The sequence below is a fragment of the Mus caroli genome, chromosome 9 (assembly GCF_900094665.2).
Source record: "Mus caroli chromosome 9, CAROLI_EIJ_v1.1, whole genome shotgun sequence".
Taxonomy (NCBI): domain Eukaryota; kingdom Metazoa; phylum Chordata; class Mammalia; order Rodentia; family Muridae; genus Mus; species Mus caroli.
Window position 1 is genome coordinate 72698453 of NC_034578.1, and position 20643 is coordinate 72719095.

Here is a 20643-nt window from a genome sequence, read left to right on the forward strand (position 1 = left end):
CCCCCTTACACACTCACCACTGGCACCCCTCCCCCTTACACACTCACCACTGGCACCCCTCCCCCTTACACACTCACCACTGGCACCCCTCCCCCTTACACACTCACCACTGGCACCCATCCCCCCTTACACAGACACACCTGCTTGTCCTTCACTTTCTCTTCTCAACACATGGCCTCCCCAGAAGCTGTCCCATCGGCTTTCCACCCTCCAAAGCTGTGAGCTAAATACATTCCTTTTCCTTAAAAAACCCATTATTTTCATGTGTATAGGTGTTTTGCTTACACATGTCTCTGTGCCATTTGTATGGCTGATAAAGGTGGAGGTCAGAAGAGGACCTTGGATCCCCTGAGAATGGAATTACAGAAGGCTGTGAGCCATTCCATGAGTGCTGGGAATCAAATCTGCATCTTCTGGTAGAGAAGGCAATGTTCTGGTAGAGAAGGATGCCACATCATCCTTCCTGCTCCTATTTCTTTTCTTTATGACATATCCAGTCCCAGGCATTCAGTCTGTTGTAGTAACAGGAAGTGGATGAAGGTAAAAATCCTTCAGTATGGTCCCTTGGCTTTTACAGTATGGCTCTGCATGGTCTGGGCTGGGTCTCCTCCCCAGTCTCACAACACTCCTCTGTCTTTCTGTGCCAGCCACGTCATTGTTTTAGTTGCCTGGGTACTCCACACGTGTGGCCTCTCCTGTTTACAAGAGAATCCTATCTGACATTTAGTTCTCAGCTCAAATTGCTTCCTTAGGGAAGCCTTCTTTCAGCCTAAGTGCAGAACAGGGACCTTTCCTCAAAGCACGTCATCCCGTTTGCCTTTAAAATGACCACTGTTGGAGACAGTTTATGTCTTCCACTGGAACTTAGCCTTTGTGGGAGCAGACACCATGTCTTTTTTAAATGAGCAAGGTATTCTTAGCATAACATTTGGTACTCTAAAAGAATCTTTTATTTGCATTGGTGCATTTAGATGGCATGAACAACAAGCCAAGCATATGGGCATTTTATAAATGAACAAATTAACAATGAAGGCTTTTGAAAATCACCACAACTGTTTCAGTTCAGACCTGTACATTTGTTCTTTTAAGAATATGGAAAGTGTGGTGGTTTGAATCACAATGGGCTCCATACACTCATAGATTTGAATACTTGGTTGCCAGGGAGTGGCACTTATTAGGAAGAGTGTCCTGGTTGGAGAGGGTATGGCCTTGTTGGAGGAACTGTGTCACTGGGGGTGGGCTTTGAGGTCTCAAATGCTCAAGTCAGGTCCAGTGCCTCTTGTTCTTCCTGCTGCCTGCCAATCCAGATGTAGAACTCTCAGCTACCTCTCCAGTACCATGTCTGCCTGCATGCCACCATGCTTCCCTCCATGATGATAATGAACTGAATCTCTGAACCTGTAAGCCAGTCCCAATTAAATGTTTGCCTTTATAAGAGTTACTATGGTCACAGCGTCTCTTCACAGCAACAGAAACCCTAACTAAGACAGAAAGCATTTTTTTTTATTTTAAGAGCAAGTAGTATTGTTAAAAGATATTTAAATAGGCGCCAGCTCCTAGAAATAGTTATCAAGAAGAGAAAGGGAGAGCCTCTAGGTTATCAAGACAGAAATCTAGAACTAATTTTATGTTCTGGCCCTGGTGGTTCACGTCTGTAATTAATACAAGCACTTGGGAACCTGGGAGGTGGGGACAGAAGGATTTGATCTAGAGTTCAAAGGCAACTTGGGCTATACAGAAAGTTCAAGGCTCGCTTGGATTATATCACACACACACACACACACACACACACACACACACACACACACACCTAAACCCACACAAACATTACCATAATGCACATGGCTGTTTCATGCTTATAACTGAGCACTTAGAAGGTCAGAAGGCAGATTTTCCACAGAAACAACCACCTTCCAAGAAAACCCAAACTAAACAACAGAAGCATTATATCCTATAAACCCTTATTTTGTATTGAAAAGGATGCTGGAGGTGATAAAGAGGGAGCTTTAGCTCTGGGTACTCTGGCAAGGCAAGGAATCTGACACCCTCCTATGGTTTATTTCTTCAGAAGTATAAAGAGAACTGATGAAAGGGAGAAAGATTACAGTAGCTTTGTTGATTCCAAGAGGAAAATGCAGAGAGGAGTCCAGGAACAAGGAGGTAATGATGAGTGGTGTGGTGGTTTGAGTAGGAATGGCCCCATAGGCTCATGGGTCTGAATGCTTGGTCACCAAGGAGTGGTGCTATTAGGAGGTATGGTCCTGGTTAGAGTAGGTATGGGCTTGTTGGAGGAAAGTATGGCCTTGTTAGAGGAAGTGTGTAACTGTGGGGGTAGACTTCGAGGTCTCCTATGCTCCAGCCATACCCAGTATGACACACAGTCTCCTTCTGATGCCTGTGGATCAAGATGTCATATGTCCCTCTATGATGATAATGGACTAAACCTCTGAACTGTAAGCCAGCCTCAAGGAAACGTTTTCCTTTATAAGAGTTGCCATGGTCACGGTGTCTCTTCACAACAAGGAAATCCTAACAAAGACAAATGGCTAGAAAGGTGATAGGCTTTTGAACTAGTGAAAAGGGGGAAGGGTCAGGTGGAAGAACACAGCCTAGAACAGAGGAACAGTATAAGACAGGGGTTATGAGGCTGCTATGCAGAGGCCTGATTGATCTATCTACTTCCCTCTGTGTGTGTGTGTGTGTGTGTGTGTGTACCTGTGCGTGCATAAACATGCACTGGGAATATATGATAATGTTCATTGTTAATGGAAATTGAATACCAAAAAATGCTATGGAGTACTAGTTCCAGCACACTGGTGGTATATAAGTAGTTGTATCATATGATACATATTTTCAGTATGCTAAAAATGCTATACTCTCCAAATATTCTCTGGCATCAGCCAAGGCACTAATTGTACAGAGATACAAAAGCACACACACACACACACACACACACACACACACACACACACACACACACATGTTGTGCACCCATTCTTTTTTTTTTTTTTTAAAGATTTATTTATTATATGTAAGTACACTGTAGCTGTCTTCAGACACTCCAGAAGAGGGCGCCAGATCTCATTACGGATGGTTGTGAGCCACCATGTGGTTGCTGGGATTTGAACTCTGGACCTTCAGAAGAGCAGTCGGGTGCTCTTACCCACTGAGCCATCTCACCAGCCCTGTGCACCCATTCTTAACACACATGTACATACCACTTTCTCTGGTATTTTCCCATCCTGATTCTCGGTCCTGCTTGTGGGTTTATCCAGGGTCTCCTCATAATTGTTGGCCTCTTTTGAAATCAGTTTTTGTAAAGCTTCTGCTACTTCATCTTCCAGAGTATGTGCCTGGCTTTCAGTGATCTGTTATAAAGATTTAGACAAAGCATGTGTAACTGCTATTCCTATTTCTGGGCACAAACAAACAAACATCTGAACTCTAGTTGAATCACTTCTTGTCCTTTTGGTTAAGATCAAATGTAAACCCCGGGTGAACATGTAGGCGCTACACAGGCATCCAAAGTCCAAGCTGCAGAGAGCCCTACTCACCTAGGACTTCTATGATCTCCATCAAGGACCAGCCTGGCCTGAGTACCCTAGGATGCAGGAGCAGCACACATGCCTTCACATAACCAACAGCTTTCTAATCAGACTTAAAGCCTGCTCAACGAAAGTGAAAACGTGCATGGTGCTGGAAACCTAGCTACTCAGTGATAGTGAAGTCACGGACAATCTACAACCACTACTTTACTATGCCAGCACCATTTCTAACAGCAATCTAAACATTTGTCCTTATTTTCACAGGTAAGTGCATCTTCAAACCTGATCAAGGAAAATTCTCTTTGCAACAGACAATCCTGTCTTACGTAGGCTGTGACCCTGACTGCCCAGCACTCCAGGAAGAAGTGTCTTTAGGCTATTCATGCAGGCTGTCAGTGCTATTTTCTGAAACCTTATGGATGCTTCCTTAGAGAGTAAGTGTGTGTGTGTGTGTGTGTGGGGGGGGGGCTGCTCTAAATCTGTAGGTCACACGGTCAGTTACATGTTCCTTGTAACTGTACAGTAAGAACCATGGTATAGTCTGCTGGTGGTATGTGTCAGGGTTGAACAGCCAAGCTGAGACTGGGGTTGATTCGATTGCTCAGAGTTCCTTAGGCATACAGTGCAAGTCTCAGCTCCTGCTATTTCTGGTTTTGCCACACGCATCCTCAGTCTCTGCTGGCTATATCCAGCAGGTTATATCACTTCCTTCTAAGCTCATTTTCAACACCTCTCCCTCTGAAGTCTTTCCTGACTTCCAGCTGGGCATAAGACATTCCCTGGCAAGCTGCACAGCTCCTCTGACTCTCAAGCAGCTTGTGTGATGGGTGTGTGTGTGCTTATCTGGCTCTTCTGAAAACCTCCAGGGAATTCTTTGGAGTCTAGTACAAAGCATCTGTGGCATCCCGTTACTTTAATTAGGAGACTTGACTTAGGACACTGCAGACTGTATTCTTCTGCACACAACTTACCAGGCCAAGATTCAGCAGTTTAGAAACAATTTTGTCAAACACTCCTCTGTCGTTCTCCTCATAAATCCTGGTGGCAATCTTATGGACGATGTCTTCAGCAGTTAAAGGAGTTCCATCCAATTGATGAAGGCCGTCTGGGTCATCTAGACAGAGCAAGGACAGCTTTGCATCTTGGTGAGAGCAGATCTAGTCCACACATCATTTTATAACCTATCCCTTTTTGAAATACTTAACTTTTTCATTGCATTTAATTAATTAATTTATCATCCATCTATTTAGAGATAGCATCCTACTATGTCAGCCTGGCTGGACTGGAACTTGGAGCCATCCTCCAGCCTCTACCTCTTGAGTGCTGAAATCATGGGTGTGTACTGCCATGCCTGGCTACTGGAGAACCCTCTATGTAAAAAAATTTGATGTGATAAATCAGTCGACAAAAGACAGGGAACTTATTTTATGAGCTTGGAATCAAAACTTTAATACAAGGTGAGAGATCTGCACAAACAATATGCAAATCTTTGCAGAGACACCTATGAATATATGTCCTTAGTTTTCTTGGGAATGCAGCATAATTTCAGACTAAAGGAAGGGACCATTCTGAGGGAGGGAAAGGGGCTCACTGTGATGGATCACTTCTGCAATTCTAGCACTTGAGAGCTGGAGGCAAGAGGTTTGCCTTGAGTTTGAGGCTAGCCTGGGCTACAGAGGGAGCTCCTGTCTCAAAGAAAACAAAACAAACCCAAACTCTAAACAATGATGATAATGACTCGTAACATGAGAAAGAAAGAAGATGAAGGCAATGAAGCTCCATATCGCCCTCGCAAGAATCCTGGAAATCTGTACCACATCGAGTAGACTGAAGTCAGTGTTTCCCTCTCTCTGTCACATAGAGGCAGGCAGATGGGAAAGGTTAGTAGTTTAGGCCAGTGATATCTCTTGTTATTTATACAACATTGGACCACTGTATGAAATAATAAGAGTATCAGGCTGCGTGGTTAGCTCAGTGGTAGAGTGCTTTGTCTAGCATTTGTAAAGCCCCAGTACTGAAAACAAAACAAAACAATAAAACAAAACAATAACACAAGTGAATATGAATAATAAGGCTATCTATTTAGTGCAACTTTCATGAAGTTGTTATAAGGAGCAGATGAAACAAGATGCTAAACGTGCCTTTTGAGTCACATAGTTGTGTATGGAAGAGTGCATTACTGTGAAATGCACAGCAGATTCAGATTTTTTTTTTTTAATTAAAGGGACTGTGATTATTTTCTGGAGAAAATGGAAATTGAATTCCTCTCCAGATATGCTAGGAATAATGCCTTTTTAATTTTTTTATTTTTGGAGAAATGGTATCATCGGTTAGCTTTGAACTCACAGAGATTTGCCTGCTTCTGCCTCCAGAGTGCTGACATTAAACGCATGCGCCATTACGCCCAGCACAATGAATAATCTTTATCACTTTCACTCAAAGAAAGAACAACTTAATTTCTATCTCAATTCTGCCCTTTTCTCCGGAGGCCCTCGGGGACTCTAATTTCTCCCATGGCGTGGCCTTTCTTCTAGATGGTGGGGATGGTGGCATCTACCACCTCAGGCAGTCTCCTTTTCCCTCTCTTGGAAACAAGCTTATTATGACGAGTGGTGATTGAACACAGAGGCCCAGCTCTTGTTCAGCGGTGAGGCCTTTGAGACCCAAATGTCAGAATGACAAGAATCACAAAATAAGTTTCCCCCCTTGGCTGGTTGAAAGTTGACTTCTATTTCTCAGGAGCATGGCTTCTATCACTTTGGTCTGAATTTTCCATTTGTGGGTTGCAAGTCGGGCGCTGGGGAATAATCTATGCAGAGGTGGAAGAATTTACTTCCCTCCCCACTTGTCCCTCAGGATCTGAGAAAGAAAGAATGTTGGCTGCCTGCTGAAGCTGGAAAATAACCCAGATGACTGTTTTTCAGCTCATTTACTTCCCAATGGGGAGAAGCCTGGTAACTCAGAAGAAATATCTTCCTCTTCTGCGCCACCACTGCAGGCTCTTGAGCCCGGAACTCAGGTCTCCCACAGTAGAACTTTGCTCGCTGCAGTTAAAAGTGAAGCACTTGGCCACTGCCCTTAGCTTCCATCAGTTTCTTCTAAGCTCTTTGAAAATAGACAGACTATCTCACAGTCACTTTCCTACTGTGCACAGAGGGGTATTTTATGCTCCTTGGGCGAAGCCTCTGAAAGAAGTCAGCATGGATTCAATTTTTAAGCCTTTAGGCAGTTACAGAGTTCTCTACACACATCAAAGGACTGTGCCCTGTCATTATCTTCCCATGTACATCTTATATCTCTAGCATCTCACTTAATACCTGGAATTCATTTCTCTGGTAAAATTAAATTAATGTCTTCATATGTGCCAGACACTGGAAGGAGGGTGATGGCTGTATCTAGTATTTCATTGAATACCCGGAATTCATCTCTTCAGTCAAATTGAATTCAAGTCCTACTCTCTGCCAAGCCCTGGAAGAGTGATGATTGGGCTGAGCATGCTCCCTGGATGCACTGAGATTATTATCTAGCTTGCAAGATAGGAATTACACTATTAGGTTTTTGTTTTCCCAGTGAACACACAAAGAAGCCTAGAGCATAAGCACATCAGAAGAAACTGGCAAGAGTCTTGAATTTGGAGCTTCCTTACAGACGGCCTTAGGGCTGAGGATATAGCCTGCCAAAGAGAATCTCCGCTTCTCTGCCTTCTGGGATGAAGTCTGCACTTCTCTAGTGTCCTACTCAAGTGCTGTGTGGGTTCAAACCCTCTGCCTGTAGGATTTGTAGACTACCAAAGGACATGAGACCTTCGCCCACAGAACCTTCTCTCTAGGACCCTTGATCATAGGATCTCTAGGATCGGAAGGAGTTGTAGCTTTATGGTTTAAAGCCTTCGAGCTGGCAGTAAAATGAATAATTTAGGAAGGAGCTGCTTACGTTAGTGGTCAAGTCACAAACAATCCGTGTCTCTGCTGGCGCCTACAGCCAGGGTGACTAATCGAGCCAAACACACACTGCATTCTTTTTATACTTTATTACACTAAATGTTCTGTTCAACTAGAGTGATTAAACTTGTTTTTGATGCAGTTATGCCTAATGTCTGTGGTTCTGGTCCACATACCTTAGGTTAAGAAATAGAACTCAAGATTTAAATTCCCCAAGTAGCAAAACATAAATCATGGCCTCTATCCACCCAATACATATAATACACTTCTAAGCTCCCCTCAGACCATGATGTTCTGTGAAAGTCCCATTTAACTGGAATCCCCACCCCAGAGATAATCAGCATAATTCTCTCGTTGCCATGAAACAAAATAATGACAGAGAAGAAAGCCTGGACTCACTTCTAAGCTGGACTGCAGAATGGAAATTCTCTCTCTTTTTTTTTTTTTCAGGGCCTACTTATGCCAACTCACTCATTACCTTACACACTCTCTCATTTCTTCACTTATTTATAGACTCATACAACAAATTAATGATTATTCAGGCACTGGCCCTAATACAGGTCTCTGTTCTTGTGAGATTGTCAATGTAGTTTTGGATAAAGACAATCATAACTGGCTAAAGCTACAAACATAAACGTTCAAACTACAAGAAGTGCAGTGAAGGCAAGGGGCAAGGTATCGATCAAGGCATGTGTGCTAGACCAACCTAACTAGAAGTGCTTGACAGTCATTCTGAGGGCAGGGACTATAGGAAGGATTTTAGTTTCGGTCCCAAGAGAAATGAGAACCTACTAAAGAGATGTATGGAAAGTAAAGAAGGCGTGTTCATTGAATGCTTGTAGTCCCAGCATCTGAATGTAGAGGTATGGGAGCCTTAAGATCCAGGGTAGCTTGAGCTACATGAAAGATCTTGACTCAAAACAAATGAACCAAACTACCAGGGCATGCTGGCCATGGCGGCATATGTTTGCAGTCCTAGCAGTCAGAAAACAGAGGCAGGAGGATCTTGGGTTTAAAATTAGCTTAGACTCTATCTCAAAGGTTCTGTGGTTGAGCTCAGTAGTGGAGTGATTTCCTAGCATGCACGAGGCCCTGAGTTTGATATTGATCCCCCTCTACAGAGAACGGCATGCACATATTGCAGTAAGTCAGATTTGTAAACTAAAACACCCACGCCAGCTGTCACATCAGGAATAGGTTGAAAAAAGCTGGAGTGGTTGCTGGGAGATCTGTAAAAGATTTTGCTGTACTTCAAGTGAGACACGATTGGGCATTGGGTAAAGCTGGTCGTGATTGAGAACAGTAGTTTTTTTTTTTTTTTGTTGTTGTTTGTTTGTTTGTTTGTAAAAAAAACCAAAGTTGGGAGATAACATGAGAAACAAAATGAGTAAGCTTTGGAAGAATAGAATTGAAGAGGTAAGAAAAAAGGAAAAATAGTTTAATCCTAGATTTCTGTCATGGAAAAAAAAAGGATAAATATCAGCACAGTTCCTAAGGAAAGATCTCTTTTATTTCCCATTCATTCATTCACTTTACATCCTGGTTGCTGACCTCCCCTTCCAGTCCCCACCTCTTAAAGGGGACTTGTGAGGAGGACAGAGCTCATGAGCTGACTCTGGGATATGCTCAGTTTTCAGTGCATCTGAAACTCCCAAAGCAAGATGTTAGGTAGGAAGAAAGTCGGTCTATAGCTCAAAGGAGTCCAGGTTAAAATGCAGGTGTGGACTGGCTAGATGACCAAAGGCAAGAGGAGGAAACTTTTAATAATTAAATAGTGGACACTTTACCATGGGGGGGTATTTTAATTGATCTAATTATTTGAGGAAATCATCTTTTAATTTGTACTAGTTATTAAAAATAAACAGAAATAGCAAAATGAGTTCAATAATGTAAAATGCAGATATCATGTTTTAACTTTTTTTTTTTTTTAAAGCATCAGTAAGGAAAACCAATTACCATCTCTGCCTTTCTCGCTTTTTCTGAGTCAGGGACTGGATGGCCTGGTATCCTATGTAGCTCAGACTGAACCCAACCTTGTGACAACTCTCTTGCTTCAGCATCCTGAGTGTTGATCGGAATTCCAGGCCTGAGCCACCATACCTGTTTTGGTAAAGGGATCTTTAAAGGGGAAAATTGGGACTCTAGGTTTTTGTATGTTATAGGTCAACTTTGGTTTGACCTCAGCTTTGGACTTGATGAATAAAAGGTTATACGTGCATTCAATACATTTTGAAAGCATGTGACCTTTTCTTAATATGTAATGAGAAACTCAGAGTGAGAAGAGAAGGCAGCAAAGCCCCTGGTTAATCATTTACCTTGAAACTTGTGGTCCAGTCCGCTCTTGGTAGAATCGTACTCATCGATCAGTTTCCGATTTTTGGTTGAATCAGCGTCTTCCACATTCAGTTGGTTATCAAACGGGGGGCTTCTTATGGATTGTTTCTCTTTCTCAACGGTTTCCTTTTCTGTTATTGCCCTCAGCAGATTCAAGTTATCGACAGAAGAATAATTGCTTCCACTCGGCTTGCTTTCTGGAAGGAAAGTTCCAAGCCCAACACATGCATTTTAGTTTAGAATTCTGTGACCCACATATTTAACTGAACAGCAGTGTGGTTTCTTTTTTACCTGAAGGGTATGCCTTTTTAATCTTGTCTGCCTCTGCCTCAGCGATCTGTGAGACAAACAGGAGACAGATCTGCTTTTAAATCCTTGCTTCACTTCTTATCAATGCCACATGATTTACTCTCTATGTGATTTAGTTCTGTTTGTAAAATGCAGGCAGAAAGCACTGTTGTAAGGATTAAATGAGACAAAACAAAGGGCTGATATGCTTTAATCAATTAATTCCTTTTTCCTGTGATACTGACAAAAGACAAATCTTCAACCAAGTGTGGTAGCATGTGCCTACAATCCCAGCACTCAAGAGGAAGGGGCAGAAAGATCAAGAGTTGTAGGGCAATCAAAGCTACCGAGCAAGGCTCTGTCTCAAAGAAAACAAAACAAGCCATGCACACACTTTGGTAAACTAGACAGTCTTATAAGAGTAGCTACAGTATTGATCTCACTGGGTTATCATCATGCCTCAGCCCATGTGCTATAAGAACTCAGTGCACTAATTGTGAGAACACAGAATTAGTAGAACTAGATTTATCATCTTAGTTTTTGTCAATTTATTATTAATGTCTTGGAGTTTATAAATGTAAAATGGCTAAAATATCACAAGGAAACTACAGTAAGTGACAACAGTGAATAAGATAACATAGGAGTTATAATTTTACATCTGACCTACCTGTTCATTCAAAGGTCTTTCTGCACTTAATTCTCTATTATGCAGGGATTTGTCTAGAATAAATACACATAAATATAAATTTAATTGTGCATTTGGGTGGTCAAATATGTTTCCTATTAAAATAAAAAACACAATGAAAAAAGATTTTTTTGGAGAAATAATTCTGAATGGTTACAAAATAAAATTTATATTAGCAAAGATTATCAATTGTATACATGGTGAGTATCAAAGTTGGTATGCTTATTATATTATTGCATATCCTGAATTAAATGCAATTACACTTTTCTGATCAGAAATTTAACATATAGTTCTAATTCTTAGCTTATTAGCTCTTTTCAATTGGAAATATACTATTTGGATTATCATTGCTGGTACATTAAAAGAGATCATCATATCCTGCATGTGTAATGAGCAAAAAAAATCCTAGCCACTTTAAGCACAGGTACTCGCTCCCCTTTTCAAAATAAGACCATGTTATCGCTCTATTATTTTAAAGTAAAGGAGAAAGAAAAATCCATCTTCGTTCTCTGAAGTCAAAACCGTGCATATTCTGTCAATATGCACGGATACGAGATCTGCTGAGAAAAACTAGGCAGGGCGATTTAGAGCTCACGGGTCACATCAAGCTTTATCTTGGCTGGGCCAAATGAAAGAGAACTCTAAAGCAGAGCAATGTCCACATACCTTGGCTGCCTTCGGGTTTGGGGAAAGCTTGAATTGGGCCGCTGTTGAGCACCAACACCAGTATCCAAGAGCCGGTCCAAAGGAACCCCATTCTTTCTTGCTCCTCTGTGCTCTGCTGGAAAGAGCCTGGCGCTGGGCCCCTGAGCTGTAGCTTTTGTTATGAATGAGAAGGGGAGTTTAGAAGCTGGAAGGGACAGGAGCCTGGGTGCGGGAAGGGAGAGGGTCTGGGAGCCTCCGGCGCAGTTGCTCTGGGCTGGCAGGAGGATGCAGGCTCTTCCTGCGCCCAGAGCAGGTGAGCAGGTGCGGCGGGCGCTGTCCGCTCCGCGGGTGCTGAAGTTCCTGCGCCGCCAGCGGACGCGGGCCTGGGCGTAGCTTTACTCCACTAGCTCCAGGAGAGGAAATGAGGAGGAGGCGCATGCTCCATGCAAACCAGAGGCGTGAGGATGGCGTCAGCGACCCAGCGCTACTCCAATCCCGCGGGAACGGAGCGGGGGAGGGGAGACAGGCTTGCTCGCGTATTTTCCTTGCCGCAGTCTTGGGTATGTTTCTACGTCGGAGTCGGGCCGGATTGTAGGATTGCTGGACGATAGGCATGGTTGCTGTACCTCAAGGGCTAAATGCCCTCTCTACCCGTGAACTTGTCAAGGAGACATGGGTAATCTTTGTCTAATTTTGATTGTGATTCATCTGCAGTCTCTACTCCAAAATCCCTTCCTGCTATACTCAAAATTCTGTTATACCTTTATATTCTATTATAATCAAAATTCTATTATAAACAAAAGATATAATTCTATCAAACCTTATAAAGACCTGCCTTTATTGATCTGTGTTGACAGTCTTTTGATGCTCTTGCATCTCAGCTCCACAGAAGTCTTTTGATTAGGAAAGCGCACGAATATTATTTCAAATACATTGTGCATAAAACTTCACTCTCACATAGTTAGAGAAGGAAACAAAACAAAACAAAACAACCCGTTTGTCCCTCTTGGAGCGAGAGTCGTCACCAGAAATATTCAGTTTTGTTCTCTTTCTTCTAACCAAGTAGGAAAAATAGTGCGCTTTTGTGACATTCTTCCCCGGGTCTAATTTATACCTGAAGATCTTGATGTTCTGAGAGTCTTTCAAGAAAAGGGAAAGCCATGAAAAATACTCCTCTCCTCATAAGCAAGCCAGAGGGGTGCTTCCTATAATCCGAGAATATCCTGGAAGACTGAGGTCATTGCATACAATTTACTATCCAAAGACTTTTAAGTGGTGAATGCAGATAGCATAATGTGAGCGGGGTGCTGAGCAAGCTCTTTAGTCTGATTTTTAAGCAGAACTTGGATCTTTTCCTTTCAACTGCAGCCTGCTGAGTGAGAACCCAGCTGAAGAATGGCCACAAAGAAGGACCCAGCACAATCAGGCCTTTGATTTCTGGCTCCTCCCTCTCATGGACCAAGTTACTTATTTAAATACATGAAAACAAACAAACAAACAAACCCACTGACAAACAGATTTCCCTTTCAGGAGGTTTTGAGTTTAATAGTCATGCAAGTATTTCAGTTAAGAATCTAAAAGTCCTTTTGTTTCCATGTGAATCTGTTTTTAAAATTGATACATTAAAATCTGTTACAGAGTACTTCAAATCTAGCAGTTACTTCAAACCGAATAGATCTTTCTCAATGGTGGGTAGCACAGTATCATTAACCTGGTATGCTGCAGTCTTAAAAATTAACTCATGGGCTAAAGCAATAGTTCAGTGGGTTTGCAGAGGACCCAGAACCTACATGAATGTAGCTCACAATTGTTTGTAATTGCAACTCCAATCCTCTTCTGGCCTCTGTGAGCAACACATGTGCACATACCCCAACACAGACACACATCCATATAATTATTAAAATTGTGTTTAAAAATTAAAAAAAAATTGGGTCATATTTTAAAATCACATCTGTGCTAAGGGAAATTTCTTTAGATCTCTGTTCCTTAAAACATAAATGACAGCTCTATCAGCTGACGTATAGATGCCACTTGTTATTGCCTTAGATAGAAACTGAACTATGGAACGAGTAATGTTTTAGATCAGCTGACTTATGGAGCAGGAAGGAATATGAATAGAATAGAATGTGGCATAAAGAATAGAATATGAATAAGTTCATGTTCTTTAGTCTTATTATATGTGATCATACTGGACAAAAGCATAGATTTATAAATGGAATAATCTTAATTTAATTGAACAGATATATACTGAGCATTTGAAATGTACCAGGTCCTAACATAATTGCTTGTATAAAAAGACAAGATGGGGGCTGGTGAGATGGCTCAGTGGGTAAGAGCACCTGACTGCTCTTCCGAAGGTCTGGAGTTCAAATCCCAGCAACCACATGGTGGCTCACAACCATCCGTAAAGAGATCTGACTCCCTCTTCTGGAGTGTCTGAGGACAGCTACAGTGTACCTACATATAATAATAATAATAAAAAAAAGACAAGATGACATTGGTCACTGCTGGTCTTGTGCCTAGTAAAGCGAAAAAAAAAAAACTGTATGAAACCAACATCAAAACAACTATATAGTATATAAGGTTCACATGCAACATGATGTTCTTAGTTAAGTATAGGAGAGTAAATAATCACCGAGGTTTGTTTATCTCCTTTGTATGTGCAGAGTTCAAATGGAGTCCAAATAATGGAATTAATGACCAGGCAAGGTATAGTAGTTGAATAAAAATGGCCGCCATAGACCTATAGGGAGTGTCACTCTAAAGAGGTGAGGCCTTATTGGAGTAGGTGTGTCATTAGGGCATGGGCATTGATGTTAAAAAACAAAAGCCAGACTTAGTGGCTCATGCTTTTTCTGCTGCCTGCTGATCCAGATGTAGAACTCTCAGCTACCTCTCCATGTCTGCCTACATGGTGCATGGTGCATGGTGCATGGTGCATGGTGCCATGTTTCCCCTGCCATGACTATAATGGACTAAACCTCTGAAACTGTAAGCCAGCTCCAATGAGATGTTTTCCTTTATAAGAGTTTCTGTGGTCATGGTGTCTCTTCACAGCAGTAGAAACTCTAACTAAGACACAAGGTTTAGAAAAATCATTAATATTAAAAAGAGTTAAAATATTTTATTCTTATATGCAAAGTAAATAGTAAATATTTTTAAAGCATGTTGACTTTACAAGAGAGTAGTAGCAGTGACACAGATGAACACAAAAGATATGGTGAGAACAGTGGGACACATAGCCTGTCACTGTGGCCCATGTGGCTTTCAGCACACAAGTACATCAGCTGGTACCTACCTAAAAAAGTACCTTTTGAGCTGAGAGTCTTGAAGATGGAGATATCTACCCAGTCTGGTGGCTCACACCTCTGATTCCAACACTCAGGAGGTGGAGATAGTAGATCAGGAGTTCAAGGCTAGTTTTATTACACTGTGAATTCAAGGCTAGCCTAGATTACATGAGACCTTGTCTCAAAAAGTAAACAAACAGCATAAACATAGGTAGAGATAATTAGAAGATATGCCTGCCTACTTATTATAAGAAGGCATAGTATTAATTAATATTAATAAGTGATTGTTATATTTACCATCATTACATATTTTATTACAGGAGATTTCAAATATAAAAGTAAAGAGTACATGGAAATGAGCACCATGAACCTGTTGTCCAACTTCAACAATTATAAACCAGCAGATTCCTGGTATTTAAATTTCCAGCCAGTTATTACCCCATAATGAACTAATTACCCATAAATCCATAGACTTAATTCCATCTCTAAATATGTCAGTGCATTTATCTAAAAGATGAGAATTATTTTTTAATGATACTGTAGCATTTTAAACAAACCTAATAAGAATAGTACTGTTTTAGTATCACCAAATCTCCAAAGTTTAAATTTCCTGACTTTTCTTATAAATATTTTCACAGATGGTATCTTAGTCAGGGTTTCTATTCCTGCACAAAACATCATGACCAAGAAGCAAGTTGGGGAGGAAAGGGTTTATTCAGTTTATACTTCCACACTGCTGTACATCACTAAAGGAAGTCAGGACTGGAACTCAAGCAGGTCAGGAAGCAGGAGCTGATGCAGAGGCCATGGAGGGATGTTACTTATAGGCTTTCTTCCCTTGGCTTGCTCAGTTTGGTTTCTTATAGAACCCAAGACTACCAGCCCAGGGATGGCACCACCCACAATGGGCCCTCCTCCCTTGATCACCAACTGAGAAAATGCCCCACAGCTGGATCTCATGGAGGCTCCTTTCTCTGTGATAACTCCAGTTTGTGTCAAGTTGACACACAAAACCAACCAGTACAGTTGGTTTGCTTGGACCAGGATGCAAACAAGATTATTTACTGACTTTGACTTCATGTGATAGGGTAAAATTTCTAAAACTACAAAAAAGCAGAAAACGGGGGCAAGAAAAAGAAAAACACGTGGTCATCCATTCATCTGATAGTGATAACAATAGGTAACTAGGACATGTTTTTTTTTTTTTTTCTAAGAAAATATTTTGTGTGAATATTTTGTAAATCTGGGTCCTGCCTATGAATTTATAAAGAGAAAAGATCCTGTTGAAGTTATTGGTGATTTCCCAGCCATTTACACAGTATGTGAAAGTCCACTTGTTTAAATAAAGTAATAAAGTGGTAGAGGGTTGGCTGCTTATTTCTGGTTTCCAGATGCTGAAACTATGCTGTCTGTCCCAGTTCAGAGGGTCATGCCCCCTGTCAGGATGGTTCTCTGCTTGGCATTTTCATTAAGAATGAGCATTCTTGTCAAAGAGGTATTCATGAAAGGCCAAAGTCTGAGCTGATAAGGCTCAGTTCTGCAGAGTGATGAGAATGGATTGGTTGCAGTGAGAGGAAATGACCCTAGCGCTCATACTTGAGATGGCTAATGGTCCAGAGCAGAAGTAAATGTGGAATCTGGCAGCGTACCATCAGAGGAGAGACGCAATAACCAAGCATAATGCCGCAAAGAGCATGACTAATGCAGCCAAGAAAAGGGACATGGAAAAAGAATAGAAACAAATAAACTAGCTCAAATGCTAAACATCATAGGCTACCTACATGCGGAAGGTTCCAGAACTGAATCTGAGAGTGGGTGGCTGGGGACGGTAGATGCACAGAAAACGTTTCTGGTTCCCTTATTTTGTACCGCGGTTGAATGACATTAAGCTAATGGTCCAGCTCAGGACTGTGGGAGGAAGAAGTGAGACACTGGACACTCCCTCTAGAACCACAAGGAAGAAAGGTTTCCCAGAATGAGTCAGGGTGTGCTGACAGGCAAACAAAACATCAGACAGGGTGCTCGCTGTCTGATTTCTAGTGGAATCTCTAAGATCATATCATTTAAAACACATATACAATACAATGTTAAAACATCTAGCAGAACTGAGTAAAATAGGTTGCCTATTATCACTGATTTTTATTATAGAGTATGCCTTCTTTTCTGTATTTGTGTATGCCCAATTATGCACAGAGATTGAACATAAACTCTATTTTTCATCATATTTCTGGTGGGTGCCTGGTTGGGATTCTACTTCCTTTGTCATTTAGAAAACCTTGAATTTTTAACAGGAGCATGCAGTAACTTTATAGCAAGAAAGTAAGGCAGTATAGTCTATGTAAATATGTTTATATACCACAATGTTTCATATTCTTACATTTCGACAGCTGTAAACTATTTTTTTTCTGACATGTAGAGATACTTTATGATCACATCAGTAGAAGGGAAATTAAAGCCCAGTAGACCGGTACTTGGTCTTCCCTGACATGCAGCTACTATGTGAATGCTACTAGAAACTATTTCCAAAACATGTTGTTTTCACATAATATTTCTTTATTATTGTTACATTCTTGATGGGAGGGGTTAATCCAGACTCATTTACTTATCTTAGGGCCTAGCATACAATAGAGACACTGATACATGCTTGTTGATGGAGCCTTACCATTGTATGAATCTACTCACAGCAGCAAAAAGGACTTGGCATTTTGTTAAGCTATTATTCCACCTTAAGTGGCCAAACTGCCCAGCTTCCCATCAACCCTGTCTTTTGCTTCCAGGGAAGAAGTTGCTAAGTAGTTACTGGTATGCCTAAGAGTAGGCTAAAGCTTCTCAAATGCCCTGAGGTTGAAGCCCTGCTGTGCACTTGTGGCTAGGACTGGACTTAGGGAATGATTCCAGTTCAGTGGGACTTGGAGTGAATGAGAAATAAAGTACTAGGTGTGATGCCTTGTTGGATGACGACTTGTCTACATCTAGAATTAACTAGAACCCAAGCGTCTGGGTATACCTGTGGGGATTTTTCCAATTTAAATAATTTGATAATCTATCTATCTATCTATCTATCTATCTATCTATCTATCTATCTACCTACCTACCTACCTATTGAGACAGGGTTTCTCTGTGTAGCCCTGGCTGTCCTGGGACCTTACTCTGTAGATCAAGCTTACATCAAACTCAGAGACCTGCCTACCTCTCAGACCTCCTTTAATCTGTGCTAGGTTAAAGTCTTGCACCACCACTACCTGACTGGGAAGACTCACTTTTAATCCAATTCTTTTGAGGAGGGCTCAATGTTTAATCAGGGCTATACATTCTGCTGGCACTGAAAGACCCACAACGTGAGGACTCCCCCATGTTCTGACTCAGGAGAGGCGACACCCCAAATCACTCACGAGAAACGGTCTTGATGCAAACTGCAAGAGGACTTTTATTCCAGGTGCGCTCTGGGGCCCACAGTCATACACCACGCAGGGGTAGAGGACTGTGGGCCCGAGTAGCTGGGTAAGGGGGTATTTAAAGGAATAAACCACAACTCAAGGAGGTGGGGAGGGCGTTGTTGGAAAATACCAAAAATACCAGTTAAGAGTCACGAGGGAGTGGAAGTCACAAGAGTCACAAGGAATACCTGGTAATTGTGTGGGTTATTTCTCAAGACAGTTTCTATGAGCCCCTAACAATACCACATTTGCATAGTGGGTTCCAGGAGCGGTCAGGGTGACTTTCTTTGAATGAACACCCCCTGAACCCAGGAATCGGGTGGGTGGAGGAATGTCACTATCTGTTTTACGATTAGCATGCCTTGGAGCATTGAGTCTCAAAGGTCACATTCTCAAGCCTGGGCCTAAAGGCCTAGAATTTTTGTTTTTATGTTATACTTTTTTAGCACTCTAAAATAAAAGACATGAAAAAAGAAGCTTGATCTCTTTGCCAGCTTGCTTTCAATCTCAGTGGTAAGACCATTCTTTCTCTAGCATTAGAGCCTGCTTATTTGGGATTCTGGCATATACTGAAGACCAGCTGAGACATCCAACCTTGTGGACTGAACAACTACTGGATTTTTGGACTTTCCATTGGTAGACAGCCATTGTTCTCTCTCTCTCTCTCTCTCTCTCTCTCTCTCTCTTTCTCTCTCTCTCTCTCCCTCTCTCTCTCTCTTCATATTCATTCTATAAGTTCTGTTCCTCTATAGAACCCTGACTTAGCCTTGGAGAATCTGGTAAAGCACAGTTATATGTTACTTAATGACAAGATAGGTCCTGAGAATTATGTCACAGGGTGATCACCATTGAATATAATTCTTTAAACCAAGGAGGTGATGTTGTTACTATGCTTTATAATCGTATGGGACCATCATCTTCTGAAATCCTCTTTCGACCAAGGAGTTTTTAAGGCAGTACATGACTAATGAGGGCAGTGTTCTCTTGTGGAACTGTACAAGACATTGGCCCAGCAAAGTGTATCAGTTTGTAAGTTTAGGTTCCTGTGGTTTTCTGTTGTGAAAGAATGCATCAGAACTTGACCTCTTGATGCTGGATAGTGCCAAGGACCAGCCTCAGCTTGGAGAGGGATTGAAAGAAGGGGTGTCTGGGAACCAAGAAACAACTAGAAGTCAAATTGTGGATCCAAGCTGACGATTTATGTTCTGCTCATGACAGCTTTCCAGAATGCTGTCTCTGTGTTCTGTTCTAGCAGATTTTTTCTTGACATTCTAAAACCTTTCTGGATAGTCCATCTTTTGCAGATCAAAAGCCCAGTCTTTTATTTACGTCAATTGTCAATTCAGTCATTCCCCCAAGTTCACTTTTGATTATCCCATGAATCAGCATCTCATGACCCCAGCCCCTTGATTCTTAGAAAGAGACAGCAAGCACAAACACAGACAATAGGTCAGATGGGTGGGACCTCACCCTGAAATTACCATTATTACTACACATGGGCCTGAACCTAAACTGTCCCAGGTTGACCTTGAGCTCAGGAACCTGCCTGCCTTTGTAAGCATAAATAAAAAACCTTAGCTGGGTGGGATCTTGACTTGTGATCACCAAATCCTAAGTCCCTTTATCTCCTTCCTTAGTACTTTCCTGACAAGCTGACTCATAGTGCAACTGCCTCTGTTCTTTTAGATCTGTGACCCTCCTTATACAATTAATATTACATCCTTATATTTTGCATAGTTGAGAAATTATATATTTTTGAACTCATGTTTTCAGAGTTCATTCCCAAAGCCTTAAGTCCTGTCCTGAAGGTCACACTGCTCTACCATTTTGTTGAGACATTAGACATGCCCTTGCACCCTAGACTCCTGCTGTCTCTGATTATCATGGAGTCGTTAACCTTGGTGGAGAGGACCTTCCTCGAAGGAGGAGCATGAAAATATGTACATGATTTATTATACAAACAAGCCTTCTAGCCATAGCAACTGCCAGCACTCATGGAGGCCCAAGCCTTGCTTGCTCTGTTCTGGGGGCGGGAACCATGTCATTTTGTCCCTTACATGGCTAAGCAGGACTTGGCAGGAAAGCACTACACTCAGGTCTGTGAAAAACTGAAAGAATAGCTGCTACACTGAGGTCATCTTTCCTAAGCCTACTTCCTCATCTGAGGTCAAGCAGAGGACAAGGTAGAGATGGATACACACAGATTATTCATGTCCAGGTGGATTGGTTAGTAACCCTAGAGTGTGACAAGGCTAACAGTTTATCCCAAATAAGGGCTTTAGAGAGCCATCAAAATGTCTCAGTAGGTAAAGGCACTTGCCACCAAGACTAATGACCTGAGTTTAATTCCTCAGATCCACATGGGAGAGAGAGAGAGAGAGAGAGAGAGAGAGAGAGAGAGAGAGAGAGAGAGAGAGAGAGAGAGAGAGAGAGACTCTACATGAGTTTTCATCTCAGACACACATAACTAACTAACTA

General features: G+C 41.7%; 1 protein-coding gene across 2 annotated transcripts in view; it reads right to left on the reverse strand.

Annotated features, from left to right (window-relative positions):
- Window positions 1-11881, reverse strand: part of Scg3 (secretogranin III) — a 40441-nt gene extending 28560 nt beyond the window's left edge. For both annotated transcript variants that reach the window (XM_021172675.1, XM_021172674.2), the window contains exons 1-6: window positions 11460-11881; window positions 10776-10828; window positions 10112-10157; window positions 9802-10017; window positions 4517-4659; window positions 3219-3368 (exon numbers count right to left, since the gene is read on the reverse strand). In XM_021172675.1, coding sequence (XP_021028334.1) covers window positions 3219-3368; window positions 4517-4659; window positions 9802-10017; window positions 10112-10157; window positions 10776-10828; window positions 11460-11550 — 699 coding nt within the window. In that variant the 5' untranslated portion in view covers window positions 11551-11881. The remainder of the gene's footprint in view (window positions 1-3218; window positions 3369-4516; window positions 4660-9801; window positions 10018-10111; window positions 10158-10775; window positions 10829-11459) is intronic.
- Between the last annotated feature and the right edge of the window lie 8762 nt (window positions 11882-20643).